Source organism: Oncorhynchus masou, chromosome 7, assembly GCF_036934945.1.
Source record: "Oncorhynchus masou masou isolate Uvic2021 chromosome 7, UVic_Omas_1.1, whole genome shotgun sequence".
Lineage (NCBI taxonomy): Eukaryota > Metazoa > Chordata > Actinopteri > Salmoniformes > Salmonidae > Oncorhynchus > Oncorhynchus masou.
Genome location: NC_088218.1, coordinates 21,641,778 through 21,663,012, shown reverse-complemented (window position 1 = coordinate 21,663,012; position 21,235 = coordinate 21,641,778). Strand labels below are relative to the sequence as shown.

Sequence of the window (21,235 nt, the reverse complement as noted above, 5' to 3'; positions counted from 1 at the left end):
CGTCAAGGATATTAACGCCAGATAGCCCTGCAAACAGCACAAGAAAATCAATGGCAATACCACTTTCTGCGGCCAACCTTGCCGAAATATCTAAAACCGATTCCATCGGCTTGTGATCCAGCCAACGCAGCTTTAGCGCTGGAATCTCCATTCTGAAAGAGACTGTCTAAAGACATTTGCTGAGGGCAAATGTGGAGGCTGTGCAGTCACATCTGACCCAGTGGAAGTAGGTAGTAGGTGTGCTGTACAGCCAGTCTTGCAGTGTGTCTGGGTGAGCAAGGTTCATCTCCCTGAATAAGTGCCATCCAAAGTTCAGAAGGGAAAATGAGTGTCGACCTTGGATTGCCTTCATTGTGTATCTGGATGGTGTGATTTTCGAAAATGGTTCAAACTCAACGTGGGATCAAGCTTTGCATTATGCTGGACGACAGCAATGCTACCCCCTCCAGAGTTATTGTCATGGATGAAAATGTAGAACTAAAGTTTAAAATGCATCTTTTGGGAGGGGATAAGCATTTCCGTTGAACAAATCGGCCGCCAGGAACAGGGATATTCAGAGAAGAGCAGCTGCATTCATTCTAAATCCATTCGTGTCTGAGGGCAATTTATATTTAACAGTGATGCACCTGCGTTTTTGTCAGAAATCAAAGTCCCTCTTCAATCATTTCCAACAGCAGCCTGACTAATGCCGGGGTTGTTAATTCACACTTCAAAAAGATAGACTGGAGTGAGGATCTCCTCTTACCCACCCACCCACTCTATGAAAACACACTCACCTTCACATGCCGTGCTCAAACACACTCACACACACACACCTTCACATGCCATGCTCAAACACACACGCACACATATAAAGCCATTTTTTTGTTACTTGTCAGAACTTTTTGGGAAGTAAATATGTATTCGCATTAAAAATCATAATCCTAACTCTTAACCTAACTCTAAACCTTTTCAGAATTGACTTTTCAGAATTGTTCTTGACTTCCTGTCTTTTCAGGACATTCTGGTCCGGACAAATAGGAAAACAAGTTCACACACACATACAAACACAGGCTGGTGTAGGTACATGTCTGACGAACGTGACACTTTCCCATGTGCTACAACAGCTGGCAGTGGGTGGCCATGCCACTCAGACAATTAGCAACATCAAGTGTTACTCACACTCTCACACCCTTCAACCTGGAAATAAACCTGTGACTTACATCTTCCAAGTGGACATGCCCTGACAGTCATCAAACATAGCCCAACACATCCATCCTAGCCCCATAGACATCTAGAGAAGCAGCCAAGGTTCAACTCTGTTCTCCGTGAATGAATCCCTCTGAATCCTCCACTGTGCCCGTTCCTGCACCGGAGGAGTGCCACGTGAGGTACTGGTACTTCCTGAGTTTGATGCTGATGTACCGTGGTGTGATTCCCAAACTGGGTGGTGCATCATCTTGGCATATGCTGAGGAATAATATTCTGACCCACTTTGTCTAGGATCTCCCCTGACAACCCAAAAGGAAGCTGACATAATAAGGACACAAAAGCAGCCACTTCCCTCATGTGAGCTGAACCGAGAGATGCTTCAATATCCATAATCTGTGAGGTGATGTTGGAGCTCGGAACTCAGGCAATACAATGTCCCAAGGCGCAAAGCATTGTAGTATAGGGCTTGTATAACAGGCATGTAATATATTCATACATGTTTATGAATATACAATGCATATTATGGCATTGTACAGCATTCAAAAGGAGCATATGTCTACAGTAAATATGTGGTTTACATGGCCACATGAATAAGAGACAATAATACATAATACAATTAGAATAAAGAGTACATTTGACCCTGTGTGTAATACATTACATCTGACCTTCAGACATGACTGTAAAACCCCTACATGCAAAAGGGGCGGGATGGGACAAAAATGTGGTCCTGGTATTTTATCCACACAAGCCCACATCACTGAGCGCACTACCAACTCAAAGCAAATTGCCACTTGCCACATCATCATGATGATGATGATGGTGGAAAATTACAATTTGCTTTTTGAAAGTTCTATATGTTGAAAAACGAGATTGCTGACATGCAAAATATTATGGGACTGTATCAACAGTGGACTAATAAAATAAATACCAAAATATAATTTTAAGCGGATTATTCCTTTAAGCTTTATACGTTATGAAATCCAAGCTAATGACTTAGGATATATTGCAAATTAGAGCCTGTCGTGTGTGTTCCCCTGAATCAACACATACTCTAAGTATCAATTACTAATTACTAGCATTATGCCACGGTGTAACTGGTGCCACTACCTTTTACAGTTAGTGGCACCAGCCCATAATTTGGTTGGACCCAAATCATGAGCAATCATCTAATGAAGTCATTCATAGTGATTTATTAAGAAGTGTTATAAATAGACTGCTGAGGTAATCAAGTAACATGTTTCATCGAACACACCATTTAATGCATCCAATCAGGTATGATTCAATACGTTTTGATGTGCAACCTAATACAGTGAATATCATGCTTTTTTTTTACCATACGCACAACAAGCTTATTTCTCAAAAATGTCGTACACAAATGTGTTTACATCCCTGTTAGTGAGCATTTCTCCTTTGCCAAGATAATCCATCCACCTGACAGGTGTGGCGTATCAAGAAGCTAATTTAAAAAGCATGATCATTACACAGGTGCACCTTGTGCTGGTGACATTAAAAGGCCACTCTAAAATGTGCAGTTGAGGTAGCATGCAATTGGCATGTTTACTGCAGGAATGTCCACCAGAGCTGTTGCCAGAGAATTGAATGTTCATTTCTCTACCATAAACTCTACCATAAACTGTCTCCTACATCATTTTAGAGAATTTGACAGTAAGTCCAACCAGGCTCATAACTGCAGACCGTGTGTATGGCGTGTGGGCGAGCAGTTTACTGATGTCAACGTTGTGAACAGAGGGCCCCATGGTGGCGGTGGGGTTATGGTATGGGCAGGCGTAAGGGAACATAATTGTATTTTAGCGATGGCAATTTGAATGCACAAACATACCATGACGAGATCCTGAGGCCCATTGTGAGGCCCATTGTCTGACCAACAGATGCATATCTGTCTTCCCAGTCATGTGAAATCCATAGATTAGGGCCTAATTAATTTCATTAAATTGACTGATTTCCTCATATGAACTGTAACTTAGTAAAATGAATTAAATTGTTGCGTTTATATTTTTGTACAGTATAGTTCAGTATAGTTCTATCATTTAGTTGTCAGACTCAAGGAGCTAAAAGAAACAGTATGTGTCTACTGTATGAAGACAGCCTTGTGGGAAGAACTCAGTTCCCAACCGAGATAATTAACATAAATATCCTGAATCTGTCTTTGGCTGCATGAGATGGTTGTGTCAAGTGCAAATGTTAATATTTTATGACCAGCATTGAGTTTGACAACTCCCTTTCATCTAGATTCCATTTGTAATCAACAAGGGACAGATGGGGAGATGGTTGTGTTACGGAAACTAACCTAAGCCTACTATACAATACAGTGCCCCACTCATTGTTACCATGGACCGGTAAACAAATAGGCTGCCCAAATGTGTATCTGTTTATCTGGAATGATTTTCTCCTCCTGCTTGGTTGATAAGGTTGTCAGGTGAAGCTCTGAGCGCGTTGGTGGAACAAACACGCACAAAACCACCAGTGAGCGAGCACCGCGCCCGAGGAGGACAGTTCAACACCATGGACAGCGCGCTTCCGACGTAGCCAGTGAAGGTGCGCGTATCACCAAAGCAATTTAGACACTCCATTGAAAGTTTTTGTAATATCCGCAGTAAAAATATAGAAATGTAACTCACCTCCAATATCAGGGCGTAGTGTCTTGTCGTAGTCCTTAAGTAAGTTATTTAATATGAGCGTGGCCTCTGCCTGGTGGTTTTTGGGAGCCAGCATCTGACTGACAGTAGTGTCCTCATAGTCCCCATCGTAGTCCCTTGGGTCTGGGTCAGAACTAAATAACATATAAAAAAGAAGTTTGTTTTATTAATTTTAAAATAATCTCAATATCACAGACATTAGATTATAATTCATGCATTAAAAGTCGATCAGGCCTAGGTTTTTGAATTCAGTGCATAACAAGTGCAGACGAAACCAAACTGAAATCGTACAAGAAGTAATTTATTTAACAGAAAAAAATATAATTCAAAATCAAACACATCTCAACACAAAACAAATTATTACGGACGTTCCCGGTTTTACTTACAGTAATTAAACTAGGCTACCTACAGAATTTAACTACCTATTTTTGTTGATAGAATAGACTATTCATATGCAAACACGTTCGACAATTAATAATGCAAATGGTAAGTATAAATAGCTATTTGGCCAAACAATGATTCGAAAGTTCAATTAATACTCTGCAAGCGCGTCGGTGTTGTTGCGTATCAAAGACGCGCGTGACATACACAGCACATAATAGGCTCTAATTGATTTCATTCATTTGACTACAATTCACATTTCGACTATGTAAAAACAACACATATTATCATAACAGTCACGAGAGACTTACCGCACCCGTTGGACTGTCAGAAGTAAGAAAGACACCAGCAACTTGGTTGTCATTGTTCATGAAAATGACTTATGATGAAGACGGTGGAGACTTCTGCGTTGTTAGAGCGGTGAGTAGAGGGAGCCAGGGAGGAGAAGGAGCGGTATATATAAACTGGAACTATGCACCCCGAGTATAGTTTCCTATAGGAAATCCATCAAATCTCCTGATGATCGACCATGGATTAGGATGAATTCATCCGCGTTCGGAAGTCGCCGAGATTGTTTGAGCCGTTCCGGTCCTTCTTTGCAACGTCAATGATCAACGTCTTAAACAGCAGCACCCCACCTCCTTCCGTTCCATTCAATTACAGTAACCAGTTTATGCACCGACATGATGACGTTATCGTTCACACGATACAGTAGGGCGTCTACCTACAGAACGAGACTCGTAAAAAGCCTTAAAAAACATTAAAGTATGCAAGCAACATCTTAACTTTGACTAGCCTATTCACTTTCAAATGTTTTTCATTACAAATTGTAGCTCATTAGATCACATATTGCTATAACACGCTTTAACTTTAAGATAAATAATCACTTGATACATTTCAAGCAGAAAGCCACTGGAAAATGGCACCATATCCTCTCAAAGTTGCTCCCTTTCTGAGAAAAGGCTGGTTCCCTACATTGCTTTCCCAACCAAAGTCGTGCTCTCCCTGTTTTTGGGATACACGAAACATGTACAGATTAACTATCCCAGGCTAAACCCTGACACATAATGCTATTGGCCACATTCGTGTTGGTTGCGTTCGTTTTAGTAGCCTGCTTTCGATTAAACCTGTAAAGATAATCAACAAAACGTGAGGAAGTTTGCACTGAGAAGCCAGACCACCTCCCTGCGGCTGGCGGCGGTACTGCAATTTAGGGCTACTATGTCTGTCCAACCTGGTCTCAGAGCATTTCACAATATTCTGTACGTAAATCTCATATACAATTTTTAGTATAATATTTTACGTTTTGTATGGTATGTGTTAATTACTGAATGTCCACCACCCATTTCATATGTTATGTTACAAATTACAATTCTTATTTTATGTTATGAATGTACAAATGTACAATATTTACGGATTTGTAAAACGTACAATATGTTATGAATTCTTGCTAGGTAGCTAGTCGGCTAACGTTAGCTAGGCTAGGGGTTGGGTTTAAATTTAGGGGTTAGGTTAAAGGGTTAAGATTAGGGTTAGGGCTAGGGGAAGGATTAGCTAAAAGGGTTATGGTAAGGGTTAGCTAACATGCTAAGTAGCTGTAAAGTAGATAAAAAGTAGTAAGTAGTTGAAAAGTTGCTAATCAGCTAAAATTGTCCGTAATGAGATTCAAACTCACAACCTTTGGGTTGCTAGACATTCTCGTTATACACCTACTCAACCCCCCGACCAACCATCATACTTTTTGTTTTGCCTTAAGTAACCATCTGTTTTATACCAAACGCAACATATCGTACTAATTTGAGAGTCCAGGATTTACAATTACTATCTTAAATCTAGCTTATGAGACCAGGCTGGTCTGTATGCCAGTGGAATAATACTGTACAGAGGATTTACCTTTTGATGTCTCAGTCCCAAAATGTAATCTGCCCTAGTAGGAAATAGCATCTTCCAGTGTGGAGCAGGAACCAGTGTGGAGCAAGAACGCAGCCACAGAAGTGGGAGAGAGAGGTTTATTGTTCCCTGGATGCACATTATAATCCCACACCAATTGGAAATGGGGCAGCAGGTAGCCTAGTGGTTAGAGCGTTAGACTAGTAACCGATAAGGCTCCAAGATCGAATCCCCGAGGTGACAAGGTAAAAATCTGTCGTTCTGCCCCTGAACAAGGCAGTTAACTCACAATTTCTAGGCTGTCATTGAAAATAAGGTTTTGTTCTTAACTGACTTGCCTAGTTAAATAAAGGTAAAGCAAGCATCCATCTCTTCCATTATGTCAAGCTCATTAATTTTGAAAGATGTTCATGACATATAAATACATCTGAATTAGGATGTTTTCATCCAAATCCTCCAACCAGTACCCCTGCTTTCTCCCAGGTTTGATTCAAATCGATGGATTATGTGGCTTTACTGTGTAATACAAGTTGCCTGATATAGGCCACTGTACAGCCTATCTACATGCAACATGCATACTCAGAGGATATAGGCTACTGTATAGCCTATCTACATGCAACATGCATACACAGAGGATATAGGCTACTGTATAGCCTATCTACATGCAACATGCATACACAGAGGATATAGGCTACTGTGACTGAAAACCATCCATTCTGTTTGATAATTTCTCCCCCCTGAAAACACAATATAATAACAGGGTAAAAAGTGATTTCAGTGTACTCATTTAATCAAATAATGTACATACATTTATTGACACTTTTTAGTCACATAATCCATTTATGCATCAGACACACACACATGGGTGGTAGTGTATGCACTATGCTAAGCTACAACCGCATAGCGATGTGCTATCATGTGTCTTTGTCTCAGCGTAGCATTGCCATTGTACATTTCTCCCTGCCTGCTGACACGCACCCCAGCTGTCCACTGCATAGGAGCACCACCATTTGTCATCAGTTAGGGCTTATATTGGAGGGAAGCACACAGGGCTCCTGAATGGAAAAGCAACTTAAGCGGAACTAAATCCTTGACAAACAGATGTATGGCAGATGTGGCTGCCACAGTGACTGATGGGATGGAATCAGTCCTCTCTCTCCCTACACAACAGAACCTCATGGGCCAGTATTTCTATAATCCATCGAGTCATCAGCGCAGTCCCCTCCTCTCCTATCCTTTGCTAGTTGCTATTAGTGACAAGGGATAGCTCATACATGACACCTCCATGGGGTCATGTTCCATTTGTTCCATTAAGATGTACTTTAAGTCTGATTGGTGGATTTCTTTTCAGAGGGATGCTTCATTGTCAAGTGCTTAAAAAAAATGTTTGCTGCAGCCTCAAAGTATGTACACATTGACACCAGTACAAGGAGAATAGTACACATAACTAATTAATATACTATATCTGACATTGAATTAAATAGGTTTGATTTGCAATGGAATGACAGAATTTAATGATGTGGCAAGTGGCAATTTGCTTTGTGAAAGTCCTTTATCTTGAAAACATGCAAAACAATTTTGGGACTGTATCAAATGTGGACTAATGAAAAAGATTACATACAAGTTTTTTTTGTGGATTATTCCTTTAACACAAGAAGTCACATAGAGACATACAAATAAAGAGGTATTTTAGTCACTGTCTCTATATACATGAAGGATGTCTTTGTTGCCTAGGAGATTTGAATATAAAATAATTAATAACAATGCATGTTGAGTTATTGCGTTATCTACAACATGATACTTTAATGAGAACTGTAACGTCAGTGACATTTAAATGATCCATCCGTCACTAATATTATCCATCATCATATCCATAATTATCCATCTATTCTCTCTCTGTACACGCTGTGTCGAAGAGTTCATATGATTCTCAGGAACAGCTTGTTTCATATAGGCTGTATCTCCATTTTTTACCGAAGTGGGGATTCATTTTTCTCTCTCCAGTACGGTGGCCTTGAAGCACAAACTTATTATTTTGTGTTTCATCCATTATTCTTCTTTCTTTCTCTTTAAAAAAAAAGATACCATATCTAATCTCTTGAGACTGTAACAAGAAAGTAGGTGTTACCACAGAGGCACCATGACCCGGAGCTCTACCCACATGCTCTCCATTCCGTACCCTGAACAAAGCGCTCTGGGCCTGGGGTGAGGGTGGGTGGTCAGTCCCATGTGGTTCGTTCTCTCTCCAGGGGCCATATCAGATAGAGTGTTTAACAGGTACAAGCTCATTATCCCAGGCTAATTCAACCCTAGCAGACTTCAGGGACTGGGGCCAATCTGGTCATGACACAATGAGGATAGCACAGCAGTGTAGAAGGGCTGTGTTCAGTAGGGCAAACTGTGCCAAAATGTTTTGAAACGGTAAATGAAATGAGTGTTTCTTATTGAACAAATCCAGGAAGTGCATCCATGTTTCAGTCCGTTTTTTCCCCATTTGATTGCTAAGGAACAAAGACCCTGAAAACGGATCCTGTTACAGTATACGAGTTCAACCTTTCACGACAAAGGACAGCTCAAAACTTCTAAGTAGGCATCCACTCCCTCAGGCTTGGGGAAAACGCTTTCATTGCAATTGAAAAAGTCAGACCTTATCAACCAACCATTTTATAACATGGTAATGCTTAGAATTTTCCCACTGTGCACTTTCACCTAGGTTGATTAGACTGTATCATCAATTACATCACAGCGTTGTATCTTGCTAGCTTATTTGGCCTCTGTCTCCACAGTTAGACCCACGTTTGTCAACAAATTATTAATCTGTACATTATATAGATAGAGGTAAGAAATAGTAACATTTTAAATTGTACAAACAGTACATGTGAGATGGGCAAAAAATGACAAAAGTATAACATATGTATCCAGTAGAGATAAGAGAGATTTGTCTGCAGTATTATACAAACTTTACAAATTGACTGGAAATGACACTGAAATTACTCGCCACCTTCCTTACCATCCTAGCCTCCAATATCTTACTTCATATCACTAACACAGCATGTGTTTCTCAGTCTCTTATTCTTCAAGATGACCGGGTTATAAACAACAACATAAATGCCATGACAGTTTTCAATTCATTTGAGGCCAGGGAAAATGTCCACACTGCAGCATTTCAAAACCTTGGTTTCACTTTCAAAATGTCATTGATTTTCACTTTCAAAATGTCATTGTTGTATTAAAGCAATGTACAGTAGGTATAAAGAGGGAATATCAAGGCAAACATGGGTAGAGTATCTCTCCAAAAAGCTTCATGCAAATGACAGTAATGAGAAAGACAGAAACCATGACATCTCCCATCCTTTGTGAGACAGTAGCATTTTCTTTAGCAGCTTGTAGGGCAATACGGTTGAAGGTAGGGTGGTGTGTTTGACAAAGACACTATGTTGGAGCCAATATGTTTACTCCTTTGATGACCGGTTCTCTGTTGAGGTAAGTAGCCCAGTACACTAGGTTAAAGGTTCCAAATAGGACAGGGAAAACTATCCGGGACATTTTGTCGATTTTGCTCACGCTGTTGTAGGTTTTCTTGGGGTCCAGGACTTCTGTTTCAGACGATCTTAGTTGTATGGAGGTGCTGTTGGAGATGGTGGAGATAGAGATATCCTTAGTGATGTTGGGGGTGTAGTTCACTCCTGCTGTACAGACATTGTTGGGCTTCTTAGAAAGCACCATAGGGTCCCTTTTCTGTTGAGATAAAACATTTAAAATGTATCATTTAATATTTAATACGGTACTATTTGTGTTGGATGGATACAAATAGTCTGTGTTACATGTCGATCCTCACAAACCGGGGCGAAACGGTTTTTATTTTAACTTTACGATTTCTGTCAGTAATTATTATGCATGTACAGCATCAATGTTTCCATTACGTCATCCCAAAAACACGACCATAGCTCTCTATCACTTTTCAATAGTGTTTCATTGACAGTTTTCTGAAAGGAGAGTGGGATACCTGGACTCACCTTTGGGTGCTGAGCCTCCATGGCCTTTTTGCCATCCCACGCCCAGCTCCTCTTCGTGAAATAGTTGACGGTGGCAAACTCGATAAGTGCGGAGAAGACGAACGCATAGCACACAGCGATGAACCAATCCATGGCTGTGGCGTAGGCCACCTTAGGCAGCGAGTTGCGAGCGCTGATACTGAGAGTAGTCATAGTCAGCACTGTAGTGACACCTGGTAGAAAAACAGATACATGATGTTCATTAGGGCACACAGTGGAAAAGGGTTTCAAATGTTTTGCAACAGAAAAAATAAAATAATAGTTTCTACTTGGACAAGGCCAGGTATTCCCTCCCTGTTTCAGTCCATTTTATTCCATTCTCTGCCTAATGAACACTACCCCTGTATAATGAGTGAGCAACAGGTTGTAATATATTTTTTAGTATATGGGAATAGAGTCGTTAACATAATTTGTAGTGACGTGTGGTAGCTGTAGACATTTTGGGATCATCAACTAGATTCAGCCGTGGGCCGATTTGTTATTGAGCGGAAGGTCAGGGGGCTGGAACATAATTAAAAATAATTTGTAGACTGCAAATTGATCGCAAGAAGACCAAACAAGTATAATACTTCATTAAAACATAATCATTTCAAACCTTGCATACATTTGTATTCGATAACATACAGTATACACTATAACATACAGTATACACTAAATCCACTCAAATGAATGGATTTGGCTATTTCAGCCACACCCATTGCTGACAGGAGTATAAAATTGTGCGCATAGCCATGCAATCTCCATAGACAAACATTGGCAATAGAATGGCCTTACTGAAGAGCTCAGTGACTTTCAATGTGGTGCCGTCATACAACAGCTCAGCCGCAAAGTGGTACAGTAGGCCGCACAAGCTCACAGAACGGGACCACCGAAGCACATAGCGCGTCCTAGGTTGCAACACTCACTACCGAGTTCCAAACTGCTTCTAGAAACAATGTCAGCACAAGAAGTGTTCATCGGGAGCTTCATAAAATGGGTTTCCATGGCCGAGCAGCCGCACACAAGCCTCAGATCACCATGCGCAATGCCAAGCGTCAGTTGGACTGGTGTAAAGCTTGACGCCAACTCTGGAGCAGTGGAAACGCGTTCCCTGGAGTGATGAATCACTCTTCAACATCTGGCAATCCGAGAGACGAATCTAGGTTTGGTGGATGCCAGGAGAACTCTATCTACCCGAATGCATAGTGCCAACTGTAAAGTTTGGTGGAGGAAGAATAATGGTCTAGGGGTGCTTTCCATGGTTCGGGCTAGACCCCTTAGTTACAGTGAAGGGAAATCTTAACGCTACAGCATACAATGACATTATAGACGTTTCTGTGCATCCAACTTTGTGGCAACAGTCTTGTTTCAATGCCCCTGTGCATAAAGCGAGGTCCATGCAGAAATGATTTGTCAAAGATTGGTGTGGAAGAAATTGAGTGGCCTACACAGTGCCCCGACCTCATCCCCATCAAACACCTTTGGGATGAATTGGAACGCCGACTGCGAGCCAGAGGCCTAATCGGCCAACATCAGTGCCCGGTCTCAGTAATGCTCAGGTGGCTGAATGGAATCAAGTCCCTATAGCAATGTTCCCAGAAAAGTGGAGGCTGTTACAGCAGCAAAAGAGGGACCAACTCCATATTAATGCCCATGATTTTGGAATGAGATGTTCAATGAGCAGGTGTCCACATACTTTATTTGGTCATTTAGTGTATCTCTCTATTATGGGTGGGAATATTTTGGAATAGATTTTCAAAATTAAATTCACTTAGAGCTGATTTGCTGGTGTTTTTACAGTCTTCTATGTCCAACAATAAATAAAACAAGTATAAAAAAAGGATTTATTTATTTTTGCTCAGAACTTGTGGAGCCAAATAAAATCATCCTGCCAGTTGGGGAACCCTACTGTAGACATTCAGGTTTTTTTTAGGGACAAGAGAAAAGGTGGTTATCACCTCTGATGTCTATAATTGCCTGAAAATCTATTTCAAATTGGCATGATCATGGATGGTATAGATAATTGTCGTTTAACCAGGTCGTTATTGTGAAAGACAATGTGTTCTCAATGACTTATCTGGCTAACTAAAGGTTTAAATGTAAAAAATCTAACATTCAATCATGAAAATTGTGATAATTGTATGTGTTGTGTGACGGGGCAACACATACTGTCCATTTTGAGTTGAAAGTACACTTTTCGAGTTGATTCAAGTGGTTGTGGTGCGGTTATACTAACCAAAGACGGTCCTGGCTGGTACAGATTCACGGTTGAGCCAGAAGGACACCTGGGACAGGATCACGGTCATGAAACAGGGCATGTAGGTCTGAATGACAAAGTAACCAATCTTCCTCTTCAGGTAGAAGTGACACATCATAACTGTGTACTGTCCTGTTGGTTTAGAGGACAGTGGGACAAAGATAAATGAATAATTGCAGTGGCAACAATGATAGAGATATACAGTGGAAAGAGAGAGTGGATCGCAAAGTCATCCTGCATTTTTGTCTAATTGTATTATATATTTCATAATTTTATCGAGCTTTATAATAATATGCATTTTTGTAAAAAAAAAAAAAGTTATAAAATATAAATATATATTAAAAAAAGTTATATAAAAAAAACACATGACAATGACACATGGCCCATGGCAACAATCGCCAACAAATATAATTATCTAAGAAAACAATTAATCAGATGAATAAAATATGATATAAAATGGCTTCGCTAAAATATGTATGTTACACTCAATAATGTGACAGTTACTGTGTGAGGTAAATGTGTTGTGGTAAAAAAGTGGAGAGGGAAAAAACAAACATATCCGGTTAACCAACTGAAGATTGCATTTGAAGCTTTAAAAAAATCCTTTCTAGCTTCCCACAGCCGGTGCCTGATAAACTATAGAAAATCCACTGATGACTGCTGCGTTCTCCAGGCAAAATCGGATTTTTGTATCTCACTAATCCCCTGTCACAATCTGCATCCTGCCATCAGGGAAAACGCTAGCTCAGTCCTGCCCACTCACTCAGCTCGGCTCTGCTCTGCTGTGCTCTGGCCTCGCGCACTCGACAAGGACGCGACGCTACCAAATCTCCAGTGACTGACGGACAGATATCTACAGACCTAAGCTCCGAGTTAACAACAATTCTCCCAGGGGTGTGATGGAGGGGGGCTGACCTGGTGCCCCATGGGAAGTTTGTGATTCTGTGAGCCAAACGGACGTAGGGCCAACGCAGGGACCATCATGTCTCCAGCCCCAGAAGCCCCAGCTAGCCGGCGTCTTCTCGGCCCACCTGGGAGACACCCATGACTCCCAGCCTCTCTCCGTCCCGAGCGACCGACCGACCGACCAACCGACCGACCGGGGATCCGATCCTCCATCCCGACTGTTTGCTGTTGATGCATGGAGCCCGATGAGACTCATAGAGGAATGAACATGTACCTTTGGTGGATTTTACTGCAAGGATTTTGGAGCGTTTATGGGGAACTTCCATTCATTGCAGACAATAACGCAGCCATGTTGGTCAACTGGTGAGTACTAAGGCAACGGTGGTCCCAGAAAGTTCTTGAAATACTTAAGTAAATGTCATTTACATGTAAATGTGCAAATATAAACAAAGGAAACTGGAATAGGCTGGGTTTTGGGATATGTCCAAAGGAGACATAAAAGCACACTGTTCTAAACCCAACTAAGGGACTCCATTTTGCAGGACAAACTATATTTCCCTCTTTTACCAAACAGTGTACTATATCATTTTAGGGGTGTACGATATTTATTTTCAGTGTGGTTTGCTGTAAATGTACTGTGAGGGGGTATAGGATGTCATGTCCCTAAACCGAGCTGTTGCTAATCTCGTCTTGATTTAGCCATAGAGGGATTGTAGCTAAGATTAGGCACATGCTAATTCAAGAACCGCAACAGAACTGACCCACTGGATTCCCATCGGGGACAGTGAACTCTACTGACTTGGCCCTGGGCCAGACAGACGGCCCACAGCCACCACCTGACCTCCGCAGCTCCCATTTGTCACTTGCTGGCAAGCAGAGAGGAGCAGGTGGAGGAAAGGAGAGCCACAGAAACATACTTTTAGCTCTCGGGCCTACTGAAGTTCGGGGTCAGTCCACAAATGGACTATAGTTTACACTTATCAGTGGCCCTGCAGGGAAGCTTATAGGATCCCGCTGCCTACATAACAGGCAGGGAGGGTTTTAGTTCTTATCCATGATCAAGGGAGATTGCCATGGAGGGACTGTCCTGCCTCTCCTTTCCTTTCATGGCCAAGGAGTTAAACGGCTGTGATGATAACTCTCACGGTGCTGGATGGTTTCTGCCATTCTACGCACAACACCAGGGAAATCCACACTTTTAACAGCCATTCTGCAGACAGCAGCCGAAATGTGTACTACAGTTCTGCTTTACATAAAGGGAATTAAGCCTTTCAGTCCCACGTGTCTTTGCCCGGGAGCCTGGGATGTCCAATCCCTGCGGGCACTGTGATGTTGTCCTCTTATGCAAAAGCCTGATGGGACAGTCAACACGGGATTAACCCGTGACTCCCAGGGAGCTCAGGACAGGAATAAGTGAGTCCATGTGTAGCCTAAGTGACAGCTGGCTCCTTTCTGCTCTTGCTCCTTCTCCAAAAATATCCCCCCCCCCCGCTAGCCTACAGCGAAGTACAGTCAGACTAAAAATGACATTTCAAAGGGATAGGATACCTTCACCCAAAATATTCATTTCCCCCAACGTAATATTCAAGATTCTACTGACCCACCCGTGCTTCAATCTAAGTAACATAATAACAGAATCCCCATGAAAATCGGTCAGCTTAAGATAGATATTTGCATGAGCTGTATCTTAACCCACCGTGTCCACCTATGGACAACGTTCCGCACCTGCGGTGGAAGGTGGCCGAGCTACATCTGTGTTTGTCAGACCATGAGACAACCCTCTTTGTCCGGTCTTCTCACGAAAACGTCTGTAGCGTCCGAAGGGTTTGGCCTACCCAACTAAGATGACCCCTCTATGGAAAGGTGAGACTCTCTGTTTTGCCCTACTAGCCCAACAAGTGTCACAGGACTCGTCTGAAGGTAACCCATACAATGAATGGAAGTATGGAGGTAGTTTTGTGCCAACAAAAATAAGGGTTGTTCAATATGTGTCCATAAAAACACAAATATTTCCTGAGCTTTCTTATGTTTCCTAGATATAGGACAGACACTTCAAAACCTTCATTTTTGCACTGTCTTTTTAGTCATTTATGAATGCGCTATTCAATGCGTTTCTATGGGCTATAGTAGTAAAGGCCAAAATACAATATTTTATCAAACATTTTCTATATATATTATTTGATACCTAAAGGGTACAATTCTAAATCAAAATGTCTCAGGCTACATTCCATTCCAACATCCATATGTGCATACCAATTAGAATGCATACCGTAATACATTGCTTAATTCTAGGGTATGCTAGTGTGGATATTGGAAGAGAGCTGAAAAAGTTTTTTTTGAGAATATACCTCACCTCGACTGGTGTAGATGTCCTCAGAGCCTGCGGTCTGGCCGATCAGGTGGTACTGGTTGAGACGGGATCCGTCTTCTGCCACCACTACAGACTTGGCAGCACCGGTTTGCCAGAGGTACACCACCTCAGAGACTGGATAGGCATCTGAAAGAGAGAAACGGGACACCGTGAGGGCGCTAATGAGATATTATACAGGCCAGGGCACATATCAGGAACTAGCAAGTCTCAGACCAAAGTCATAGTTGAAGCTCAGATGTTGAGTCAAGCGAAACTAGGATGAAGCTATTACTAGGACTAAACGTTCTTCTGGCAACACATATCGGTAGGCCGACGTCGTGTACGAATGAAATGCATGATGGAAAAGGAACGGAACAGTTTGTTACTTATGTCCAGGACACAAGGTTCCTCATATCCTACTCTAAGTGAAACTACATCGTGGTTTGGTGTCCTAGTTGATTTACTGAGCAAATGCAAAGTCTCAGTGCCAAAAAGTTGCTTCTGATCCTGCTGTGTTAAGTACAGCTAGGCACCCATTGCGTTTGTGGATTATGTGGTGAATGGTTTTCTCTCTAAGAACAGAGCTTAAGAGACAACATGGCTATACCCAATCTCTTTTCCTTTACCATAGTAGGACAATACCCCAGGAGCTGTACAGTATAGACCAGAGTAAGGGACACTGCCAGCTTTGCCCCTCTGGGGGCTTCAGGCTTAGATTGAGCTGTGGTTGAGCACATGTTTGCAAAGCAACACAGCTTGTTAATCACATAGCCACCCACAGTGGCTGATTGGAGCTGAGGGTGTCGGCTAACGCTGACCCCCAAGGTCTGGTCCAAATTACGCCTCTGCCACAGCAGAGAGGGTCATCAGGCATCGTGACATACAGAAAGACAAGGATGCATACGCAGACAGATGGACAAATGGGCAGACGGATAGGCAGACAGACGGATAGGCAGACAGACAGACAGACAGACAGACAGGCAGGCAGGCAGGCAGGCAGACAGACAGGCAGGCAGGCAGGCAGACACACACAAACACACAAACACACCAACACCAGCTTCAGATTGTAGCCTACTAGTCTTTTCGCTCAAATTGGTGATCTGTAATCAAATTATTTCCCAATTAATCTAAAAGGGAATGATTTCTCGTGTCAGCTCTCAGTGTTGATTTTCCACCTTTAGGACATCATCCCTCTTACCTAGAGGATTACAGGAGGGTCCAGCGTGGAGCTCACTCTAAAGCTGGGGCTAAGCCCTAAAGACTCATGACATCCACAAGGAGTTGCATTGGCTCCTCTCCTGAAACACTGACTCAAGAGAGAACACAACGGCCTGCCAACATTGAGGATATCTATAGAACAGTCTGGTTCGATCAGTAATACAAAGGTCAGGTCAGGTCAGCTATAGTTTATTGTGATCAGGTAGGTGCATGTCAAATATGAACTATAAACCAAAATATGAAGATGAAGAGTTTGGCGATCTGTTACAGCCAGAAACCACTACTCATGACAGAGAGTTATCATTTGAAGTACAAATGTATCTATTTTTCTTTTTTAAATTAATAAACAAAAGCATTGTTACTATCAAATTTCCAATCATCAGACATTTACCATGTACATTCTACACTAAACAAAAATATAAATGCAACATGTCAAGTGTAGGTCCCATATTTCATGTGCTGAAATGAAAGATCCCAGAATTTTTCCAAACACACAACAAGCTTATTTCTCTCTTTTTTTCTCTCACAAATTTGTTTAGATCCCTGTTAGTGAGCATTTCTCCTTTGCCAAGATAATCCATCCACCTGACAGGTGTGGCATTTCAAGAAGCCGATTAAACAGCATGATCATTACACAAGTGCACTTTGAGCTGGGGAAAATAAATGGCCACTCTAAAATTAGCCGTTTTGTCGCACAACACAATGCCACTATAACGACACAGGACAAGACCCAAATGCAGACAAAGGAGGAAGTTGGTTCGAGTTGCTGATATTTATTAATAGACAAGGGGCAGGCAAGAGGCAGGTCGAAGACAGGCAGAAGTTCATAAACCAGGTCAGAGTCAGGTGGGTACAGGATGGCAGGCAGGCTCGAGGTCAGGGCAGGCAGAATGGTATGGCAGGCGGGCTCAGGGTCAGGGCAGGCAGAAAAGGTCGGAATCAGGAGGACTAGAAAACAGGAACTAGAAAAACCTGCTGGTAGGCTTGACGAGACAAGACGAACTGGCAACAGACAGAACCACCGGTATAAATACACAGGGGATAATGGGAACAAATTGGAGACACCTGATGGGGGGTGGGGACAAGCACAAGACAGGTGAAACCGATCAGGATGTGACAGTAACCCCCTTTAGGGGCGCCACCTGGCGTCCTACCTGGGCGCATACCTGGTTGACCGGGATGCCGGCTGTGAAAGTCAACGATGAGGGCCGGGTCCAGGATGTCCTTAGTAGGGACCCAGCACCTCTCCTCCAGGTCATAACCCTCCCAGTCAACCAGGTACTGGAAACTCCTGCCCCGAGGTCGAACACTCACCAGGCGTCTCACCACATATGCCGGATGGCCATCAATGAGACAGAGACGGGGAGGGGGAGTGGGGCCTGGAAACAGGAGACAAAGGGTTGTGAGACAAATCTTAGACACATGAACCATGGGATGTATACGAAGAGAAGCAACAGAACAGTGGGACAAAGGATTTTAGAGATGGGAAATCCCAGAAATGAGTGAATCCCAGAAAACATTGCAGCTGCACTCTACATGGGTGTTGGGGCCAATCCACCACCACTCTCACCTTGTCAAGATCCATCTGAACGTTCCCTTTAGCGATGACGTATCCCAGAAAAGAGATAGTGGAGCGAAAGGAATTCACGCCTCTCAGTTTTCACAAACAACTCAAGGGGCGCTGGAGGACTTGTCAGACATGCTCTTGAGCAGAACGGGAACAAACAAGGATGTCATTGAGGTAGATAAACACAAACCGATTCAGCATGTCACAGAGCACATCGTTGACCAGGGCCTGGAAAACTGCAGGGGCGTTGGTGAGTCCAAACGGCATGACCAGGTACTCATAGTGTCCGTTAGCTGGGTTGAAAGCGGTCTTCCACTCGTTTTCTTCCCTTTTCCGAACTAGGTGGTAGCCGTTCCGAAGGTCCAACTTAGAAAAGAAGGTTGCCCCCTGGAGAGGTTTGAAAGCCGAGGATATGAGTTGTAGAGGGTAACGAGTCTTCAAAGTGATATCATTGAGGCCCTGGTAGTTGATACATGGGCGGAGGGTCTTGTCCTTCTTTTCCACAAAGAAGAAACCTGTGCCAGCAGGGGAGGCAGAAGGTCAAATGCTCCCAGCAGGCAGAGAGTCCTTAGTGTACTCCTCCATGGCCTTGGTCTCAGGGCCAGAGAGAGAATACAGCCACCCACGAGGCGGTGTGGTGCCCGGGAGAAAGTCAATGGCGCAATCATAGGGGCGATGCGAAGGAAAGGAGTTGGTGCGAGCCTTGCTGAAAACCTCCAGGAGGTCCTGGTACTCCGCGTGAATGGCAGAGATATACAATGCTTTTCCAGAGCCCGCAGGAGGATGTCCTGGGCCAGCTGCGCCACTTTAAGGCAATGTGAGTGGCAAAACAGGCTCCAACCCAGGATAGGACCAGTGGTCCAGTCAATCAGGGGGTTGTGCCTTTGGAGCCGTGAAAATCCCAAAATGACAGGAACATGGGGAGATTCAATATGTAGAAGCTGTATGGACTCACTGTGATTGCCCGACACTCGCATGTTAGTGGGAACCGTACTGTGAGTGACCCTGCCAATGGAGCGTCCGTCCAGTGCTCTGACGTCCATGGCAATGGAGAGGATTTGTATGGATATACCCAGCTCAGATACTAGAGTAGCGTCCATGAAGTTCTCGTCAGTCCCAGAGTCAATGATCACCCGGAGAGATTTAGACCAATTACTTCACAGCAGGATAACATGGAAAGGTGTACAAGTAATAGGAGTTATAAGACGCACAGTATGGCCCACCAGCATACTCACCAGCGTACCTACTGATGAGCCTGGTCTTTTACTGGACAGGTGGATATGTAATGCCCTGTAGAACCACAATACAGGCAACAGTTGGAGCTCAGCCTACGTAATTGTTCCTTAAACGACAATCTAGCCCTGCCCAGTTGCATAGGCTCTGGAGTAAACGAATCGCCCGTCACCGATGTTTCCCGAGGGGGCTCAGGTGACTTCGGATCCTCTCGGGAATGCAGGCGTCGGGGACTTCCGGGGTTCTTCGAAGGCGAGAAAGCAGCCATGGACGAGCGAGTGTAGCCGAGAACAGACCTCCTCTCCCTCCTGTGTTCCTGTAGGCGCCCATCGCCGGGGTAGGCTGGACAAAATCACCACTGGTAGGGGGATTACTGAGCATCCCGGAGGTCTCAGTTGTGGCATGATGCCTGATAGATAGTCCACGGAATTGCTCCAGTAATGATTTGAAACCCTGGTCATTGCATTCTGCCAAAGTATGTACTTCCATAAGCTTCTGGAGTAGCTCCTAATTTCTCCCAATGGTGGCTCCATGCAGGGAGACAGTGTTGAGGAGCTAGTCCGAGTCTGCTGGGTCAGTCATGGCCAGTTCATTCTATAACGACACAGGACGAGACCCAAATGCAGACACAGGAGGCAGATGGTTTGAGTCTCTGATATTTATTAATAGACAAGGGACAGGCAAGTGGCAGGTCGATGACAGGCAGAAGTTCATAAACTAGGTCAGAGTCAGATGGGTACAGGATGGCAGGCAGGCTCGAGGTTAGAGCAGGCAGAATGGTATGGTAGGCGGGCTCAGGGTCAGGGCAGGCAGAAAAGGTTGGTACCGGGAGGACTAGAAAACAGGGACTAGAAAAACCCGCTGGTAGGCTTGACGAGACAAGACGAACTGGCAACAGACAAACAGAACCACCGGTATAAATACACAGGGGATATGGGAACAACTTGGAGACACCTGGTGGGGGGGTGGAGACAAGCACAAGACAGGTGAAACAGATCAGTGTGACAGCCACATATGTCTCATGTTTTGAGGGAGCGTGCATTTGGCATGCTGACTACAGGAATGTCCACCAGAGCTGGTGCCATATAATTGAATGTTAATTTCTCTACCATAAGCCGCCTCCAACGTCGTTTTGGGAATTTGGAAGTACGTTCAATCGGCCTCACAAACGCAGACCCTGTGTATGGCGTCATGTGAGTGAGCAATTTGCTGATGTCAATGTTGGGAACAGAGTGCCCCAAGGTGGCGATAGGGTTATGGTATGGGCAGGCATAAGCTAAGGACAATGAACACAATTGCATTATATTGATGGCAATTTGAATGCACAGAGATCCAGTGAAGAGATCCTGAGGCCAATTGTCATGCCATTCATCCGCTGCCATCAGCTCATGTTTCAGCATGGTAATGCACAGATTAGGGCCTAATGAAGCTATTGCAATTGACTGATTTCATGATTTGAACTGTAACTCAGTCAAATCTTTGAAATTGTTGCGTTTATATTGTATGTAAAGTATAATTGCAACCTTTAGGGTAGTCCGTAACCTACTGTCG

At 43.3% G+C, this 21,235-nt stretch overlaps 2 protein-coding genes across 4 annotated transcripts in view; both read right to left on the bottom strand.

Moving 5' to 3' along the window:
• Window positions 1–5,320, bottom strand: part of LOC135543494 (gamma-aminobutyric acid receptor subunit gamma-3-like) — a 41,438-nt gene extending 36,118 nt beyond the window's left edge. For all 3 annotated transcript variants that reach the window (XM_064970801.1, XM_064970802.1, XM_064970803.1), the window contains exons 1-2: window positions 4,541–5,320; window positions 3,831–3,982 (exon numbers count right to left, since the gene is read on the bottom strand). In XM_064970801.1, the coding sequence (XP_064826873.1) occupies window positions 3,831–3,982; window positions 4,541–4,593 (205 nt within the window). In that variant the 5' untranslated portion in view covers window positions 4,594–5,320. The remainder of the gene's footprint in view (window positions 1–3,830; window positions 3,983–4,540) is intronic.
• A 1,574-nt stretch (window positions 5,321–6,894) lies between these two features.
• Window positions 6,895–21,235, bottom strand: part of LOC135543493 (gamma-aminobutyric acid receptor subunit alpha-5-like) — a 33,146-nt gene continuing 18,805 nt past the window's right edge. The window contains exons 7-10 of the mRNA XM_064970800.1: window positions 15,670–15,813; window positions 12,390–12,542; window positions 10,136–10,347; window positions 6,895–9,857 (exon numbers count right to left, since the gene is read on the bottom strand). Of these exons, the coding sequence (XP_064826872.1) occupies window positions 9,552–9,857; window positions 10,136–10,347; window positions 12,390–12,542; window positions 15,670–15,813 (815 nt within the window). The 3' untranslated portion in view covers window positions 6,895–9,551. The remainder of the gene's footprint in view (window positions 9,858–10,135; window positions 10,348–12,389; window positions 12,543–15,669; window positions 15,814–21,235) is intronic.